The following is an 18,691-nucleotide window of genomic DNA, read 5'->3' on the forward strand; positions in this document are numbered from 1 at the left end:
AAGATGTACCGTATATTTTTGGTTGGAGATTATTATGTTCACAGTTTCAGACAATAATCCTTTTCATTCTTTCTTGCTGGTCACTTCTTTGTCAGTCTTCTCCATTTTCATCTTCTTTTTTTGTCTTTATTGTCAGTCTCACCATCTTAATATTTACTAGGTTTTTTTTTTTTTTCACTTTTCAGGCCCAGGGATTGATCTGGGATACACTCTTGATTTTTAGAAAGAAAGAAAGAAAAAAGAAACATATGAAAACCCATAAATTCGATGTCCCTGTTTTTTACTCCAGTTGATCTATAGACATTGTGGTGAAGGTGTGGTAAAGAAGAAGAGAGAGAAAAAAAAAGTTTTCCCACTTGAGTTATTATTTGAATTGTTTGAACCATTTTGTTTGAACAAGATATTTGTTTACTCCTTGAAAACCTTTATAGCACATCGTATCACAATTATGTGTGTATTTATTTATTTATCAATTACCGGTATTCATTTTTCATTGGAAGAGCGCATGTAATGCGTCGCCAGCTCGTTCACTTCCGTGTGGTTGATTGCGAGCATGCGAGCGCCAGGCTGGAGGGAAGAGTACTGTAGTTGCCATGCGACGAAAGTCGCATACACTGAAATTTCGCTGGGTCATATAGCGCACACGCTGAATGCACACTTTCCTAGTGTTATCACCACAGGTTTACACACGAGGCTCCGGTCATCAGCGAAGTTAGTTCGCGAAACTCTGTGAGGATGTTGGCATTTTAATGCTTCGTTTCACCAAACCGTAGGAGAAATATCACAATAACACCATGCCGAAGAAAGCAAAGAAGGGCGGAAAAGGAAAAGGGAAGGGTAAGGGGAAGAAAGGGTAAGTGAAAAATGTTCCTTTTAATTTTGAAGTATATGAAGTAACCTAATTTCAATGAAGTATGCTATGTCATGATGTTATTTAAAGTATTGCGTGCCTTCCCTATCAGTCCCAGTCAATGAAAACTGTGTTAGCGGATCAATGTTCACTCAAATTAGTCTTCTTCTTCTTCTTCTTCTTCTTTTTCTTTTTCTTCTTCTTCTTCTTCTTCTGATGGGGAAATTACAGAATACCGGTTTTGCATCATTAGCATATTGGTGCGTATAAGAGCCGCCGGAGGCGGGGCCGAAGGCCCCGCCTCCGGCGGCTCTCCCTTAGAGATGAATTTCAGCCCGTAGGGCTGAAATTCGTCTTTCCCGTCGTTTGGGGCCCCAAAAAAGCCCGGGAACGGAACGGCCGTCAAAAAGTAGGTTGACCACACAATTTTTATGAAAATTGAGTGGTTTCGGAGGAAAACTGCTCTAAATCAAGATATCTCGAGTAAATCGTCGATAAAGAAAATTGAGCCGATTTTGACGGAACTATTTTAAACGTGATGACGTCATCACAGCTGGCAGCTCTTCTTCCTTTTACTCTTTTCGACACAAGTCATTCACGATCAATCACACTACACACTAGTTTGGCAAGACAGCGCGTATACGCGTATTGTCAAGAGACATGTGCGCACTCAACTGCTATACGTATTGTACACTGTACTAGTAAACATGCGCGCGTTCTGCAGACTCAATACGCGCTATCACTGCACACGTACGCATCATAAGCTGTTGTGTGTAGGTACTGTTGTACGACTGCATAGAGTCAACATGGTGGGCTGTCAAGAGCACCCACACAGTGCGTAAGCTCTACTGTAAGCTAGCACCAGCAATTAGATAAGTGATTGTTTTCTAGTCTCACTTTAATTGCTATCGATTTCTAGTATACGGACTATCCTCAACTCCTAAAAACGTGAGTATTCATCGTAAATTCGGGTAAATTTTAACGGCTAGTCTAGACTAGCATCGTCAGGATCTAGAACTACATTATTCGGGGGACACCCCCGAAACCCCCGAGAACAACGTAAGATACCACACTTCTCATCGCACAGAGCAAAGAAAACACACGTAAACAAATGCAATCGTCGACAGCCGAATCACGGACCGTATCGCAGATCGGATTAATATTTCAGATGGTTGCTATCGGCAAGCGTAATTACGCTCTTTTCAGAGCGATTTGCGCTCTCCGTGATTGGCTGCCGGTATTCTGTAATTTACCCCTTCTTTTTCTTTTTCTTCTTCTTCTTCTTCTTCTTCCTCTTCTTTTTCTTTTTCTTCTTGTCGGTAGTCTGCTACCTTCAACCTTGTTGAAGATTCTTGCAGATCTTGGTGATTGGTGACAGTGTGTGTCACATAGGCGATAGGGGTAAGGTGAATGTGCCAATGTGCCAATAATTTACAAGGTGCAAGTAGAAACTGCCTCAAAACTAGCTAATTTACTACGCTCTTGCGTCAGCAGGAGACGAAAGGCATTGTGACTGAGGAGGTGCAGGCCGTCACAACAACATTGTCTGCATGGACCCCATGGTCCATGGTCTGGGACTCAGTGGGAGGGCATTCCAAGATCAAACCGTTTTATTACCTGAATGAATTTACCTATGAAAGTCCATAAAAGTCAAAGACTTGTAGAGGGCCATTCAAAGGGTGAAATCCTGAGCCTGAGGAGTTCCATGTGATGTAGATCCCCTATCCATGGGGTGGTCAATTTATGCAATCTGGATTAAATTTGTTAATGTTAATGTTTCTGTTTCCAGTGATCAGTGAGCTTAGACTTGAAGGCATTAACTGATGTTGCCTTGACAGTTTCTGCACTAAGGATACCGTATTTCAAGAATTTACTACTCTCTGGCTGAAAGAGTTTAACCTCTTACAAAGTTCAAAGTTCAAATTTGTTTCCATTCGACATAAAATCATCAAACAATTCATACAATGAAAACACATTGATACAAATATATGAATATCAAAAGAAATACACACACATACACAAAACAACAACAAGAACAAGAGCCGATGCGTAAATTCATGTGAATGGGGGGTCAACAGAGAAGAGCAATAAGCCTTGTTAATTGCTGACCCCTAGAAAACATAAATAATGTGTAAAATATACAAATGTATCGGGAGTATAGAAACGAAACTAAGGAGGAAAAGAAAAGGACAGGACTGAAGAACAAATCAAAAGACATATATAAGTGCAGTTAAAATAATCATTCTGAATGAGAATATGAATTCAGGAGTGAAAATTTATAATTCCTTTTAAAACTATTCAAAGACGGTTTCATTTTCAAATCAAATGGTATTTCGGTCCATATTAATGGACCTTTATAAAAAATTGTATTCTTAGACATATTTGTTCTCACATGACATAAATGATAATCATTAGCACGGCGGGTGTTGTAAGCATAAACATTACTATTCAATAAAAATTTGGAAGAAATATTGGAGGGCAATAAACCTTTTGAAGACACATACATAAAAATTGCAAGATTATATCTATGAATATCATATACATTTAAAAGCTTCAAATGAAAAAATAAAGGTGAAGTGTGAGCATTAAAAGATACATTGGAAATTATTCGAATAGCTTTTTTCTGTAATACAAACAATTTTTTCATACAAAAATCATTTCCATTGGACCAGGCCACATTGCAATAATTGATATGGGAAATAAATAAAGTATGGTATAACATAATCAGAATATATCTAGGGAAATGCCTCAGATGATAAAAAATACCAATACCTTTGGCAATACGATTGCACATGACACCAATGTGTTCATGCCATGAGAGCTTGTCATCTATATACACTCCTAAAAACTTTACACAAGACAAACGGGAAATTGTTTGACCGTTAAAATACAAAACAGCATTCATATCAAATTTTCTCTTTCCAAATACCATAAACTGAGTTTTACTTACATTTATCACCAATTTATTATTAATCGACCAATTACTCAAACAAATCAATTCATGATTAAATAAATCCACTAAATAACTAAAATTGTTATGTGACATGAACACACTGGTGTCGTCTGCAAGTAAAATAAACTGTAACATTTTACTTGAACAAACAATATTATTGATATAAATCAGAAATAACAATGGACCGAGAATGGAACCCTGTGGCACTCCACAACGAATGTATTTATATGAAGACTTATAATTGTCAATTGTTACAAACTGAAATCGCTTAGACAAATAATCTTTAAATAATCTTAACAAAACTCCGCGAATACCATAATTTTCTAATTCATTCAACAAAATTGAATGATCAAGAGTGTCAAAAGCTTTGCTTAAATCAAGAAACAAACCAATAGTATACTGTTTCAAATCAATTGCTGTTGTAACTTTATGTATCAAATCAAGAAGAGCTGTAGAAGTGGAGTGTCCCGAACGGAATCCATACTGACTGTTTGATAAGAGATTACATGAAATGAAAAAAGTGTATAGTCGTTTATATAGACATTTTTCAAATACTTTGGAAAAAAACAGCAGAACAGATATCGGACGATAATTCACCAAATTAGAAATATCACCACTTTTAAAAACAGGAATTACCTTTGCAATCTTCAGTTGATCCGGAAATACGCCATTGGAAATGCACAAATTAAATATATAACATAAAGGAGAACAGATTACATGAATCACTCTTTTCACAACATCAACAGCTATATCTTCATAACCTACACTGGTTCCACTCTTTAAATCATTCACAATATCAATAATTTCTTTACATGTTATTGGAGAAAAATACGCCGTTTTGTCATTTCTTGTCAATTGTGAACTATAATCATAATTTGAATATTGCACATTGTTTGTAAGATTAAAACCAATATCAACAAAATAATCATTAAATCTTTCAACCATATCATCTTTATTAGTAATTGATGCACCATCAATATCAATTTTCATAATATTTTGTTTTTTAGATTTCACACCTAATGCATCATTAATAACTTTCCATGTTGACTTTATGTCTCCTTTATAACCATCAAATTTCTTTTTATATGTTTCACCTTCCTTAATTCATTTGTTACTTTATTTCTAAATTTCTTATAAACATTTTTCCTATATTCAGTAGGATTATTCATATATTTCTTATATAATCTCCATTTTTTCCTTATCATTTTCATCAAATTCTTATTAATCCATGATTTATTTTTTCTATATTTTACTTTAATTTCACACAAAGGAAAACATCTGTGATACAAACATCTAAATTTCATTATAAACTCATCATAACAACAATTAGGATCAAATGACTTAAAGTTCCAATCAACACTTTCCAAATTTCGACAAAACTGTACAATATTCATTTCATTTATTTGTCTTTTCCAGGAAACACACCTTTTTTTCTTGAATTTCATCATAAGAAACACAGAATACAGGAAAATGATCACTGATATCAGCCAAAATAAGTCCACAAAATATATTTCTAATATTGTTTGTAAATACATTATCTAATAAAGTTGCAGATTTTGGAGTCACACGGGTTGGATAATGAATAAGTGGATACAGCGAACATGTTGCACATACATTCACAAAGTCATTTATATGAACAAAAAGAAACATTCATCAAATTTATATTAAAATCACCAACCAAATATATTATTTTATTTTCCCTATTTACAATGTTCAAAACAGAAGAAACTTCATCTATAAAAAATTGCACAGATTGGTTAGGTGGCCTGTAAAAAACACCCAACACTACATTCTTATTAACAGTATTTTCTATCTCAATGAATAAACTTTTGCAGTGTTCATTACTCACACTCAAATCTTCTCTATGTTTGTATATTAATCCATCCCGTACTACAATACTAGCTTTACATCTTCCTTTATACAACTTTCAGTCTTAAACTTATGACCGCGTGTAACTTGATCATTGATAACAAAGAGAATAGGTGGATCAAAATCTTCCATATTATGCAAAATCTTGAACACTTTGATCATATCCAAATATTCACATCGATATTCTAGGGATGGAATCCCCGAAGACTTGAGTCTCTCAGAATATGACAATTTAACTTCAGATACCAACTTTGTCACTCTCTTCTGAACCGAGTCAATCTTTTTTGCATCACTCTTCCTTTGTAAGTTCATTTCATACACAAGAGCAGTATTCCAGGAGGAATATTACTCTTGCTGCCATTGAGGAATTCTATATTGAGTGAATTTTGAGTAGAAACTTGATGTTCTATGGCTACGGCAACCAGTGAGTGAGTGTCAGAGTGACAGCATGTGATACATTTATATAGACTGCCCAGTGCACAGAAAGAGCTAGAGAGAATTCTGGATCTACATCAAAAAGTTGTTTTACATTTTCTCTGTGGAGATGGAATACTGTATTCTTCTGGGCCCCATTTTATAAAAGATGTTAGGATAGCAACTCTTGCTTGAATGGCAACTTCCCATAGCTACAACCAATCAGGAAGCTGGATTTTTGTCATTTCTATGACAATCTTTTCTTTTATAAAGATCTACTTCATTGCATTTGGCTTCCTGAGAAGTGCATTCTTTGATATGATATGTTTCTTTCTGCAAAATAACATCAAATACTGCATCTGTATTATATGATTGCACATTTATTGTATGCATATCACCCTTGTAGGAAGAAATCAAAGGATAGCAAGAAGTTTACAGACACTGCTTTGGCCCAGGCCAATACCAGACTGTGGGAAGCAAGACTAGCCACGACAGAAAATGCAAGGCAGCAGTTCAGAGAGGAAGCCAAGAGGCTGGCTCTGGAGAATGAAGCTCTTGAAAAGAACATGCAGGTGTCTGAAAGAGACACAATTGAAGTTATCACCTACCTGAAGAAAGAGGATCAGACAAAGGAGGAATTGGTATGTACAATATGAACCCATAAGATACATATATTGCATACCTTGTCTTCACATCCACACAAACAACAAACAAACAGACACAACACAAACAAATACATCCAAATGAGTAATACTTTCTTTCACAGTGATTTATGTGTTGATTGAGTGCATGATTGATTGACTGATTTATTTCTCCATGTATTCGTTACATTTAAATTTACTCTACTGCACAAACAATAATGCCATCAAACTCATACCATTACACAAAGTTCTCACTTCTTGTTTCTCATGAAATTGTCTTTTCCAGATTTCAAAGTTACAGAAGCAGCTGAAGGACACAAGAAGAGAATCAAGGAAAGATAAACAGCAAATTGTAAGTATAAGCATTGATAGTTTGATGTAGCTGATATAGTTAATGTAGTTTATGTGAGATTTCTATACTGTCATGTGAGTTTTATTTTGATATCATGATAAGCCACTTTTGCCAAATTACACACCATCTCAAGTCTTTTGGAACATTTGCATTTTTTCCCCAAATCATAAATGCTTAACATACTGGACTTTCTATAATATATTATGTGACTTATCTGCCAAGAAAGATATGCATTTGAAGAAGAAATATTGAGAGACAGTAATATTCCAGCATTTTTGTTTTCCTCCTTGATTTTTGAAGTTTTGCTTATCTCTGTTACATAATACTTATTCTGCTTGCATTTTTTTTTTTTAAATTCCAGATTGAAGACTTCACAGAGAGATTTCAGCAGCTGGAGCAGGCTCTTAAAGACAAGACAGATGAGGTCAAGATGATGCAAAGTGAGCTGAAGCTGGTGAAAGAGTTCAGGAGAAAGAGAGGTCAAATGCAGAAAGAGTTAGATGAGGTGAGCAATTTGTTCCAAACCTTCTCCCCTTCCACTCCCCCTTCCGTTGTGGCTGAAATTGACACATTAGGTATTACTGAATACAGCAATATAGAAACTGAACATCACAAAGTACAAGTGACATGATATTGCTGTTCTTGTTTGGTTAATGTTTTTTTCTAATCAGGAAAAACAAATGTTTTGTTGAGAAATTAAAGATTCTCTGTTGCGTACTATATCCTTGAATTTGATGGAAAATCACACACACAAACACACACACTCAAACAGAAAAACATAACCATCTGCACTATTCACAGAAGTAGCAGTATTCACCACTTTTCAAAATATTTTTGTGATATATTTCATGAGAAAATATTTTTCATTGTGCATACAATTGTAATTGGTTTGTGACTGGCATGCTCCACCACTTCCCTTGCTGATCTACTATGTAGGACACTCTTCTTCGTCTCTTCTATAAAGTACTATAAATTGAACCGTAAGTTGTCCCAAAGAAAGCCTTGTTGATGAATGAACTTGAAAAGCAACAAGTGCAGTAAATTCAACGAAATTCGATGAAAAGTGTGAAAGTAGAACCATTTTACAAATGTGATGCCCTGTAAGAATAATTTATGTTGAATAAATGAGCATACTAAGTAATTAATGTCATGAGCACCTACCGGTATGTTTCTTTCCTACTTAGATCAAAGAAGAGATGTTCCTAACCAACAAGGAGCATCAAGAGCAGCTACAGCGGATGGAGCACAAATTCTTTGAGGAGAAGATCCGTTTGCAGCAGGAGGCCAGCCAGAAGATTGCAGAGTTGGCTGAGAGGGCGCACACTGAAGCCATCAGGTAAAACATCAAGTAGAGTGCCTTGAGGCACACAAGGCCCATCTCTTGGAATCTTGACCTAAAATATGCTTTCAAAAAGTACAGACAGGTTTTCTCTTGATGATACCTTTTTTGGATCTCACATTTTAACTATGCATGCTTAGTCGAAAGTGGAAGAAAGATCTAATATGTTAACATATTATGCAGTAGATTATCAAAGAAAGTATAATAGTAACGTATAAGACGTGCATGTGTATATTTTTATGCTGTGTGTAGAGCCACTTGTTCAGGTAATGAATTCATTTATTAGCCATTATTGCCATTGTGATGAATCTAGTATCAGTGAGGCTGTTTGAGGAAGATGGGCAGAAACAACATCAATTGTTAGTCTTTATATTATCCATGTTATGAAATATTTTTGTGTATTCATTCATCTTTACTGTTTCTCTTTGTGGTTATTTCACAGTAACTTGGATGAAACAACAAGATCAGTGTACAAAGAAAATGTGCGACTGAATGAGGCACTGAACTACCATGTGAAGGAAGCAGATGAGCTGAAGGCAGAAAAGGAGAAGTTGCTGACAGAGAACAGTCAGCTGAAAGGAGACAGGGAGCTGCAAGATCAACTCATTCAAGAAAAAGTCATAGAAAGCAAGAAGCAGAAGAAAGTTATCAAGGAGGTAATTTGTATTATATCCCTCGTGTAAAGCTTCTTGCCATAGGATTGTACAGAGCACGAACATGGTGTAGTTTTACTAGCTAGCTACGAGCAGCTGGATGCGGTGCAATTGGTTACTAGCCAGCGGGATATAGTACTTTTGGGAATCCACGATTTGCACCCATCGTGATCGTGTGATCGATATCTACATTTCTCACTTAAGAATGCACGCAGTGCGCGTAGTAGCGATACTTTTGAGCGACAGTCCTGTGGCTTGTAGCTAGCTAGCTAGCGCTAAGAGAGCGCGCGGTGTGATGTGCGACAGCATTACAGAAATCTGTGTGGTGCGATGGCGTGGCCGGTCGGTGTGTAACGTGTGGACGTGTGATACGTGATCAATGCATTCAGCTCAATTGACAAAGTGACTGCTTCCAGTAACGGAAGAATGATCGCAGGAGGACACCATATCAGGTACGAATTAGGAATAAACTAAAACCGATTTTGAAGATGATCTGGGTAACGAAGCCGCTTTAGGCCTACTTCTAACGTAGTCCTGGACCTCGATCTTTCGGAGTTTTGCACGCTGTAGTGTAGCTCGTGTGTAGGAATCAACAACAGCGCAGCGGTGTCGTTCGCTACGCGCTGCACGCACTGCTGCTGCACTGCTACAGCCTAACGTTAGATTTATCGTTCACGAAACCTGCACACTTTTCCAAAAGGGAACCGTCATTACTATAGTAAAATGCTCGAGAGGGATATAAAACAAATATCGACTGCTTTCTTTCGGGCCATGGTAAAACTATTTGACCTCGGTGATGTCTCAACAGTGCCATGTCCCTCGACTTCGTCTCGGGACATAGCACTGTTGAGACATCACCTCGGTGCAAATAGTTTTACCATCTCCCTCTGCAGCAGTCGATATTTGTATAATGTACAGTCTGTACTAAACTGAAACGTTCTCTTTAATTCTGCTGAGTCCCTCAAGCTGTTCAGCCTTCTGTTGGAAGCAGCTATTGAATATGTAGTGAATGTGTACAAGTTGACCCATTGGGGGGAACAGACTTGTGTAATATTAACCTTTTGAAGTTGAGGTTGTCTACCTTGTGAGTGTCTCCCCTAGTGGTAGTTGAATTAAGACACAAAATCATCACAATTATTGGGGCATGTGAGCAAGCCACAGGGCAGTTTTCATGGATCATCCCCATTTGAATTTGTACTGCAATCAAAGAAGTGGAAAGTTAGCCATGGATGTATGAAATGGTTATAGTGAATCATCCAGCATCTTTTGAATACTGTAAAACATGATATATTCGTGGCATGAAATTTTCACGAATTGGAGCTGACGGCCTTTTTCGTGGCATGAAATTTTTGCGAATTGCCCTGGCGTTCAATGCATTTATTGTGGACAAGAACTTTCATGTGCATTTTAATTTCGCGAATCTTGGCGCTCGTGAAATTCGCGAAATTAAGATACACGCGAATATTCCTCGTTTTACAATAGTGTCTAAACTTTTGATAAAGGAAGCAACGTGACAAAAAAAGAAAAGCACTCACACAAATATAACACTTTGCTCTCTTATATATCTGGATTTTATAAAGCTGCAAGAGAAAGTGTCAAGTCTGGAGGTCTCCCTGAGCCATGTAGTGAAGGAGTTTGAGAGGGAGCAGAAGTCTACACAGCAGCGGGCCCATGTGGAGACCGAAGCCAGCAAGGTGGAAATCGCCAAGCTGATGAGGACGGTGGACATGCAGACCAAGGAGATGAACAAAGTGAAGAAACTGGCCAAGACAATTCTGGATCAGGTAGGAGTTTACTCCTTTTGTCAATCATCACAGATGATGAGGCATGATTTGCAATAGGTTGTCTTCTCCTCAAGCTGCCCCCAAAACAAGCAAGCAAGCAAACAAACAAACAAACAAACAACCCACTCTTTAAATAGACACTTAATATTTTAACAGGAGGGCAAGAGGAAATTGTAAGTGACATTGATTATGTCAAGGAACAGAGCACTGCAACTTTCCCTTGCAACGTGAGATATCGTACAGGTATCCACAGTGATTCTGTCTTGGATTAAAAAAGGTTGAAACCTATTTTGTTTATCTAATTCATGATGCCTACTATGTGTGGGGTTCACACAACAATTAGGTGTAGGCAAGTCCACTTAAAAATAAATCAGTTCTATTCTATCCCTTCCACGGGAATAAAAAAATGAGGAAGGCACAAAATCACATCAAATATTTTCCAAATTTTGTGCCAGTCAGCTTGGTGTCATGCAATTTGATGTACTAGTATTCATGTTAATGTGTGACATTTCTCACTTCCCTTTTCTTGAATTCACCACTCGCCACAGAGAACTGAAATGGAGCAGTTTTTCCTAGATTCGCTGGAAATAGTGAAGAAGGAAATTTTCGCCAACCAGTCCAAGTACCTCCGTGATGCGGCGGCAGCCTACCAGAAGAGGATGTTGGAGGCTCACTCTGGCAAGGCAGACTTCCCGCGCATCCGCACCTTCAACCAATCCGACAATAGCACCAACAGCGTGTATGCTGACCTAAAGGCAGCCGAGACTTGGTAAGGATTTCAGAGTCAGACTCCAGTCAATGACAAGATATTTAATGTGTCTCACTGCACTGATATGTTATTTACACATTTATACCCAGCCTTACTTCTAGGAACAATGATTTTAAAGGCTCATGGTCCCGGTGGTTTAGTCAAATGCGTACGCGGGCGCACGGCGCAAGTTTCCTATAGAGACCTACGCTATCGACTCCTCTTTAGCACTTACGCTGTGACCCACTTCCCAGTCCGAAGAAGTCCGATCCACTGTAGTCAGTGGTCCGATCACAGTTCTGCTCATGATTTGGCTGAGGGGGGTGGCAGCTTTAGCAAACTTCTTTTGTGATGTCATAATAAGAAGCACATATGCACGCACCCTGGCATTACTACAGAATGCTTGATGCGCAGAGAAGACAACGAAGGCAACGTTACCAAGCAACACCTACGCGCTTTACTCTTGATGACAGCTCAACTTCGGCAATCTTCGTATCAATGCTAACGGTGATCAGCAGTATCATCAACACTGCCCTCTACACTACCGCGACTATGCGCCTTTAAGTACCAATCCACTTGCTAATCATTTGGATGATGTGTACATTCTGTTGTTTAGAGGTGTTACTTTAGTGTCATGGGAAGAGTAATGGTGGAGGATGGTTTATGACACTGTAGAAGTGAAGAGTTAGTGTATTGTTTGTTGATGCTTTCATTACCTTTTCTCCCTCTTTCTCTCTTCATTCTTGAAAGAGGCATTGCCAAGTTTCAGCATGGCTTGTTGTTGTTGGCTTTACTTTGGCTGTCCAAGGGTCCAATCAGTTTCCAACTAACTTTTTTTTTTTTTTAATGTCTCATTGAAATATAGGTGTAAGGCTAGTTAGTAGTTCCTAGTTCTTATGTTAATTGCACTGTGAATCTTCAGAGTAATTCTGGTGTTAGTGAATCTCAAAATCTTGAGGGAGAAGTTATGCCTCTTGTATGTATACATTTGCACTAAAGACACAAACATGTGCAGTTCAGTCTTTGACATGATTTGCAATTGTTATACATGTATTCCCTTTTGATTATGTTACGATACTAAAGTGAAAGATGGTGATGATAGTTAGGGTAAAGTCTAAAAGTTTGATCAAAACAGATTTTTAAGAAGGGTGCAGAGACTTGTAATTTAATCCAAAGTTTTGTCAACATCCAGTTCTTGAATAGAATATGCACACTGCCAATGCATGACACATTGCTGCATGTCAGTTTACGTTTTGTTGCCATGTTTAATATACCGGTATCATTGAAACTCCCCTGCTTCCCACCCCTCACCCCTCCCCTCTCTTTACTATGATTTAAACAGGGCTGGCCTTGGTACCAAGCTGGACATTGGTGACCTGACATGGGAGCAGAGGGAGCGAGTCCTGAGACTCCTCTTTGCTAAGATGAATGGGGCCAAGACGGGCCATAAGCCCATTGTTGACCTCAAGCCAACACCTGAACAGAAGCGCCCTTCGTTGAGCATCTCCAACAAGGTCATCATGGAGTCTGCAAAGTGAGTATCTTACTGTGTAGGGTTGTGGCGGAGTGTTCTCTGTAAAGCTTGACATCAAAACACTACAGTCAAGTCGACAAGATGTATCCACTTTCTCGTATAGCAAAGCGAAGGTTAACTTTTGTGCTAAATTTTGTCTTGTGGTACAATGCATTGTGATATCAGATGTCCTCTTTAAATGAAGTATAATGGTGCTTTCTAGGCTCTGCTGAAGAGATGTATTGATGTTCACTTGAGATCTGTTATGATTTCTCTCTCCTTTTTTTTTCCTTCATCAGTCTTGCCATTGAAGCTCCGCCTGAGAGCAAGGATCAAACATTCTTGACACAAGCCGACGTCAGTGAGCCCTCGGTAGCACTTCCTCTCGTCAAGGAATCCACATCCATTGTCGCCATGTGAACAATCCTGCCAAGCTGTATATCTGTTTTTATTTACTGCTGGAAAACAACATTTTTTGGGAGTGATGAGCAGAAGAAGAAAATTCATTGTCCAATGATAGCACATACCAACACAGTTTTCATGTGTGAATACTTGGTACATCTTAATTTGCTGTCACTTCTCGCAGACATACAAGTCAAGACATAAAGCGATAGTTGATAATGTTCTGTAGGATGTCTCATTCTTAACAGTTGATCAATGTCTACCAAGTGCCTTCACGCAAGAAACAAAGTCTAACGTGTTCAACATGCTTCTAAACTTGAAATTTACCATGACCAAAATACGCACACTGAAAGTGGTAGACAATTGTACAGTTTGCGTGTATGCTAAATGCAAGTACATTGTACATTGAACAAGCAATATTGCCTCTTGTTTATATATGCTCTGTGTCATAGCCATGCAGATAAACTGTAGTTTCAATGGACTTGTATATTCACTACATGAATTGTTTGTGTATGTAGCTGTGTGCTAGCCACAAAGCAATGACCGTGGGAACAATTCTCCATAGCATGTGATTATACCACTTAGTCTCGGATTTTTATATTTATTCAAAGCAGACATTTGATTAGAATTACACTTGTCATGTCTTTATATTCACATTATCAATGTTTGGTTTGTCTGCCATTGGGAAGTTGAAAATCTGTTACACTTGAATAAATGTTACTTCCTGTACCTTAAATATATGAACAAAGTATTCTTACTCCATCTCTGGCATCACTCTAGCAAAGTAATTATCATTCACTCTCCACATTGACTCTGCATTGCTGTGTACATATGACTGGTAATACAATGTAGTATATACACATGTATTCAGATACTATTGTGTTGCCCTGGCCTTTTATCGTCATGTACTGTTATAGGGTTGTTCAGCATGTTTTGGATGAGCTATTCCTACTATATGCATCGCAAAAGAATTACATGCTCGAATGGCTGTTTCTGTAATATGAGCTGCTAAATTTGATATTGTATGAATATTGTGTGAAAGTGCAAAAAAGAAAAAAAAAATGAAAAGCATTGCATGGATCATTGCAAAATAACTCTGTATAAAAGTTAAGTTGAAGAAATTAAGGATTAAATTTTCTTTGACATGTTTCAAGGTTCTCCAAGCAACAGTGAGTCTAATCAATTTCCACATAAACATTGATTTTAACTTGAATGATTTAATGCATTGCATGAGATCAGTCTAAAACTGTTGTAGCCAAACTTGTTTTGAATCTACGAAATCCTAAATTGACTGAACTTTTATTAAAAGGAAAAAAGGGTAGATTTCTCAGAGTCAGATATGTGCAAGTCATCATTATTATCCAGACAGTGTGCTATCTAAGTTCAATTAATCTCTAGCAGGGGGAAAAAAGGACTGACAGCTCAATAGGTATATTCTTTACTGCATTAATGATGTAGAACTACAGTAACCTAAATCCTAATTTGACCAAGTGTTCTGCCCCCTTACTCTATATAATTGGCTCCTACCAAAATGAAATAAAGAAGAGAAATGGATGTGGTGTGTAGTACAAACACACTTTCTTATTGCTAACCGTGACCCAAGAGTTTGAAGCTGGATCTTCTTTGGTATGTCTCGGCACAATGAGTAGTGAAAGCCCTATGATGTTTTTCTTTCTTTCATTTCACAGTAATGAAGCAAACCAGAATTTAGTTTATGACTGAGAACAAAACCTTATCAACATTCATGTGCTCTGTTTAATCAACATGATTGATATCACATCATAACAAAAAAAAAAAAAAAAAACAGGAAAGGGCAACTTGTCAACTACTGATAATACTGAAAATACTGAGAATCATGTTGTACACAGTTGTACATCTACACCCAAGTTTGCACATGCCATCCATGGGTATTCTTTATGTGTTTTACTGAGGGTTGTGTGTAATTCCCAATATATCAAGTTGACTCTTACAGTTACACAGCCAGTAGAAACCAGAATACTATAACTACATGTATTGTATCAACAAATTTGCTTTAAGCTGCATCCATCTTGAGAGAATACAAGGCTTGGTACAGCAACCTGTAAGTATGTAAATATTGTAAAGTGTATAGATCTAGATATACTATTCTATAACCATTCTGAAGATTTCTAATGGTCTTACTCTGACAGAATGTTGTGTTGCATGACAATTATCTGAAATCAGTTTGGTACAATAAATCTCTCTATGGATAAAAGAAAATATACCCTTCACGTTTCATACTTTATGTCAACTCTGCTGTGAGTATAATAATTTTTTTTTCTTTTACTCTCTGTTGCAAGTATTCATATATTTCTTCACTTAATTAGGCCTAGAGCTTCAATCCTTATCAGTTTTCATTCCTTGAGCTCTTTCATCTCCTCTTTCTTCTTCCCCAGCCATCTCATCTACATTCTTCTCCTCCTATGTACTTTTGTTATTTGTGCTTATGACTGGAGAAAATGTTTCCTTCATTAAGAAGACTTAGGATGATGTTTTTTTTTTTTTTTTTTTTTTTTGGGGGGGGGGTTAAAGGGACTGTACAGTACTGGTTGAGGTGGGGATTCATGTTTTGAACATTCTTAAGTGAGATAATGTGAAACCTCTTATGAAATATGAAAGAGCATGTAATTTTAAGAAGGATTCAACGTTTATTTGATGAAAATTGGTTTTCAAATGGCTGAGATATCCAAAAAAGTGATATGCCACAACTTTGTTAGGATCTCTTTGTTTCACCTTGTTTTTGGATATCTCAGCCATTTCAAAACCGATTTTCATCAAATAAACTTTTGATACCCCTAGAATTGCATGCTCTTTGACGTCTCATAGAGTGGTTTCTGAATATCTCACAAAACGTGAACAGCTATAAATCCTCACCTCGACCAGAACTGTACACACCCTTTAATGTCTTGACATACAATCTGATTAGGCCTATCCAGTAAACAACTCCTCATCTGTACAGTAGAATCCCAGTATACTCTTCTTCACCTAAAATATAGTGGTCTTGCCAGCAAAATTAGCTTAGGAAGGGCCATATATGAATTTAGTGTCATTCTCATAAAGTAGAACAATATCCACCCACCCCACCCCACCCCCCCCCCCCCAAAAAAAAATGTTATTCAGGGTAAGTTGGTGCTCTTTTCCTTTCTTTGGAAGCAACCCCCCAGGACTGTCAAAATTTCTGAATCTCTGATAGTCTACTGATTGCAGGCTTTATGCAGGCTCGATTTCCAGGCGTTTCCAGCTTTGAAGACCCCCCCCCCCCCCCCATCTCAGGTAGGCCTACGTGAACTATCAATACAACCCCCTAGCTCAGGACAGGAGAACACCCCCCCCCCCCCCCCCCATCTATAGCTTCATTGGCAAGAGGAAATTTCAGAAATTTCAGCCCATGTGCCTTTTCTTTCCTAAATGCTTTCTTCCTTTTCATCCCCCCCCCCCCCCTCGATCTCTACCTCCAAGAGACTCTAGATACAGTACTCCATCACAGATGGGCCCCCTGTAATGCCCCTCCGCGGCCCCTCCCTCCCACGCCCCATGTACCTCGATCGTCCCTTCCCCCGGCCCCGCCCCCATCAACAGAGAAGTTTTCTGTCATTTTGCATGCATGATCGACTAGTAAACGGTTCCAAACGAAGTGACGAAACCCTGGCGTTACGGCCCAATGGCCTGCCTGGTCGATGCATTGTGAATCATCAAGGAGGTATCACATCACACAGTATCTTTGATCACACTTGAACCAGCTATAGTGTCTGCTCACAGTACTGAATGCATACCGAACACCTGACCGACCCGTCGGCCCCCGTGTAAATTTGTGGAAAGGAAGATGCTGTTTCCTTGTCCTTGATAGTGAGGGCGGAATCGAAGGTCAATAGGACATAAATACGTGACTTGGCATTTGCCGACAACCGAACGCACGCAGAGGATAGCTGAGGAGAATCACTGGCATTGGGTCGATCACGACGCGGAGATTTGAAAGACTACGGTGAGAATTTGTAGTGCGATCCCTGTTGAGGAACAAGTGGCACATCTGAAGGTGACTAGCGGACGTCAGAAAGAAAAAAAGATATTAAAAGCTTTGTTTTGATTTGTTCGATAAAGATTAGAAAGTCTGGTCTGTAACTGTAGTTCGGGGGCCTCTTCACGTGGGGTACCCAATCGGCCCTGGCCCTTCTCTTCTTCTATTTATTCTGCCTCCTACTAAATAGTTATAGTCCTAACGTTATTAATAGTCCTTTCAGTCCTGAAGATTAATACCATCTTCGATCTGCCATTCGTAGGTGTTGCACCCTCTTTTTGTAAACTTACCAATTCACCAGTAAATTTTACTCGCAGTAGGCACCCTATAAATCTAGGTTGCTTCTACAAGTTGTGGCATAGAGTGGCGCTACATTTTTGTATGAATGCAACTTGCAAGTGCATGTTGATTTGCATTGATCCATGATACCGTCAACATCATATTAGATCATAATCACTAGCCCGACCAGATGCCGTGCGAAGCATGTTTTTCATATAGCGACTGGGCTGTGAATACAGTTACAACATCACTAGTCTAGATCTATGTGGAGAAACGAATACCGGTAATTGAAAATGTATATATTTTATGATAAAATTTTCGCCGATTATTTTACTTCATATTACTTGGATACCCCCACAGAGAAACCTTTCAAACCAAGATCTTACTCAGTCATTACCTCATCAAGCTGTCTATCACTGCTAGAGTATGTAAGATGTTTCACAAAATTCATTGGAAAACTCTGTCCCCTCGACTGAGAATAACTTGCATATCTAATTTGTAACCATATGTATTGTGAACAAGTTACTGATATGACCAACAATGTAAAGACATTGCAGGGAGGGACTAATTTGTTTAACAAAAGACATTGGAATGCACATCTTTCCCTTGACTGAGCATACTTGCATGTTTGTGTTTCTATATGACTGACAAAGGACATCGCATTCCACAGGGAAACATGCAAGTTAATGTAACTTACTTTTGTTAGCTAAGATGCATTCCATTATTATAGTGTTAATTATTTTCATTAGTAGCAATAATTGACAGATGATGTCACTGGCAGAATCTTGGTTCTCTAAATCGGAAGGTTTTTGTGGGCATATCAAGTAATTAATTTGAAGAATTAAAAGATACATGTATAGT

General features: G+C 38.1%; 1 protein-coding gene across 1 annotated transcript; it reads left to right on the top strand.

Moving 5' to 3' along the window:
• The first annotated feature begins 730 nt into the window (after positions 1 to 730).
• On the top strand, positions 731 to 13,550 carry LOC139711019 (basal body-orientation factor 1-like). The gene is made up of 10 exons (XM_071622941.1): positions 731 to 853; positions 6,493 to 6,727; positions 7,014 to 7,079; positions 7,441 to 7,584; positions 8,264 to 8,415; positions 8,861 to 9,074; positions 10,652 to 10,855; positions 11,404 to 11,624; positions 12,946 to 13,137; positions 13,416 to 13,550. The coding sequence occupies exons 1-10, from the start codon at positions 795 to 797 to the stop codon at positions 13,534 to 13,536; spliced, it is 1,608 nt and encodes a 535-aa protein (XP_071479042.1). The 5' UTR covers positions 731 to 794; the 3' UTR covers positions 13,537 to 13,550.
• The last annotated feature ends 5,141 nt before the right edge of the window (positions 13,551 to 18,691 follow it).

Source organism: Diadema antillarum, unplaced genomic scaffold (assembly GCF_040938485.1).
Source record: "Diadema antillarum isolate AM-2024a unplaced genomic scaffold, OU_Dant_1.0 seq00001603_RagTag, whole genome shotgun sequence".
Lineage (NCBI taxonomy): Eukaryota > Metazoa > Echinodermata > Echinoidea > Diadematoida > Diadematidae > Diadema > Diadema antillarum.

Excerpts from the sequence above, each read along its gene's own strand:
- LOC139711019 (XM_071622941.1), top strand. The coding sequence starts at position 795 with ATGCCGAAGAAAGCAAAGAAGGGCGGAAAAGGAAAAGGGAAGGGTAAG. Across the intron at positions 6,728-7,013 it reads ATCAGACAAAGGAGGAATTG|ATTTCAAAGTTACAGAAGCA; the intron begins GTATGTACAATA and ends TGTCTTTTCCAG. Across the intron at positions 13,138-13,415 it reads GTCATCATGGAGTCTGCAAA|TCTTGCCATTGAAGCTCCGC; the intron begins GTGAGTATCTTA and ends TTCCTTCATCAG.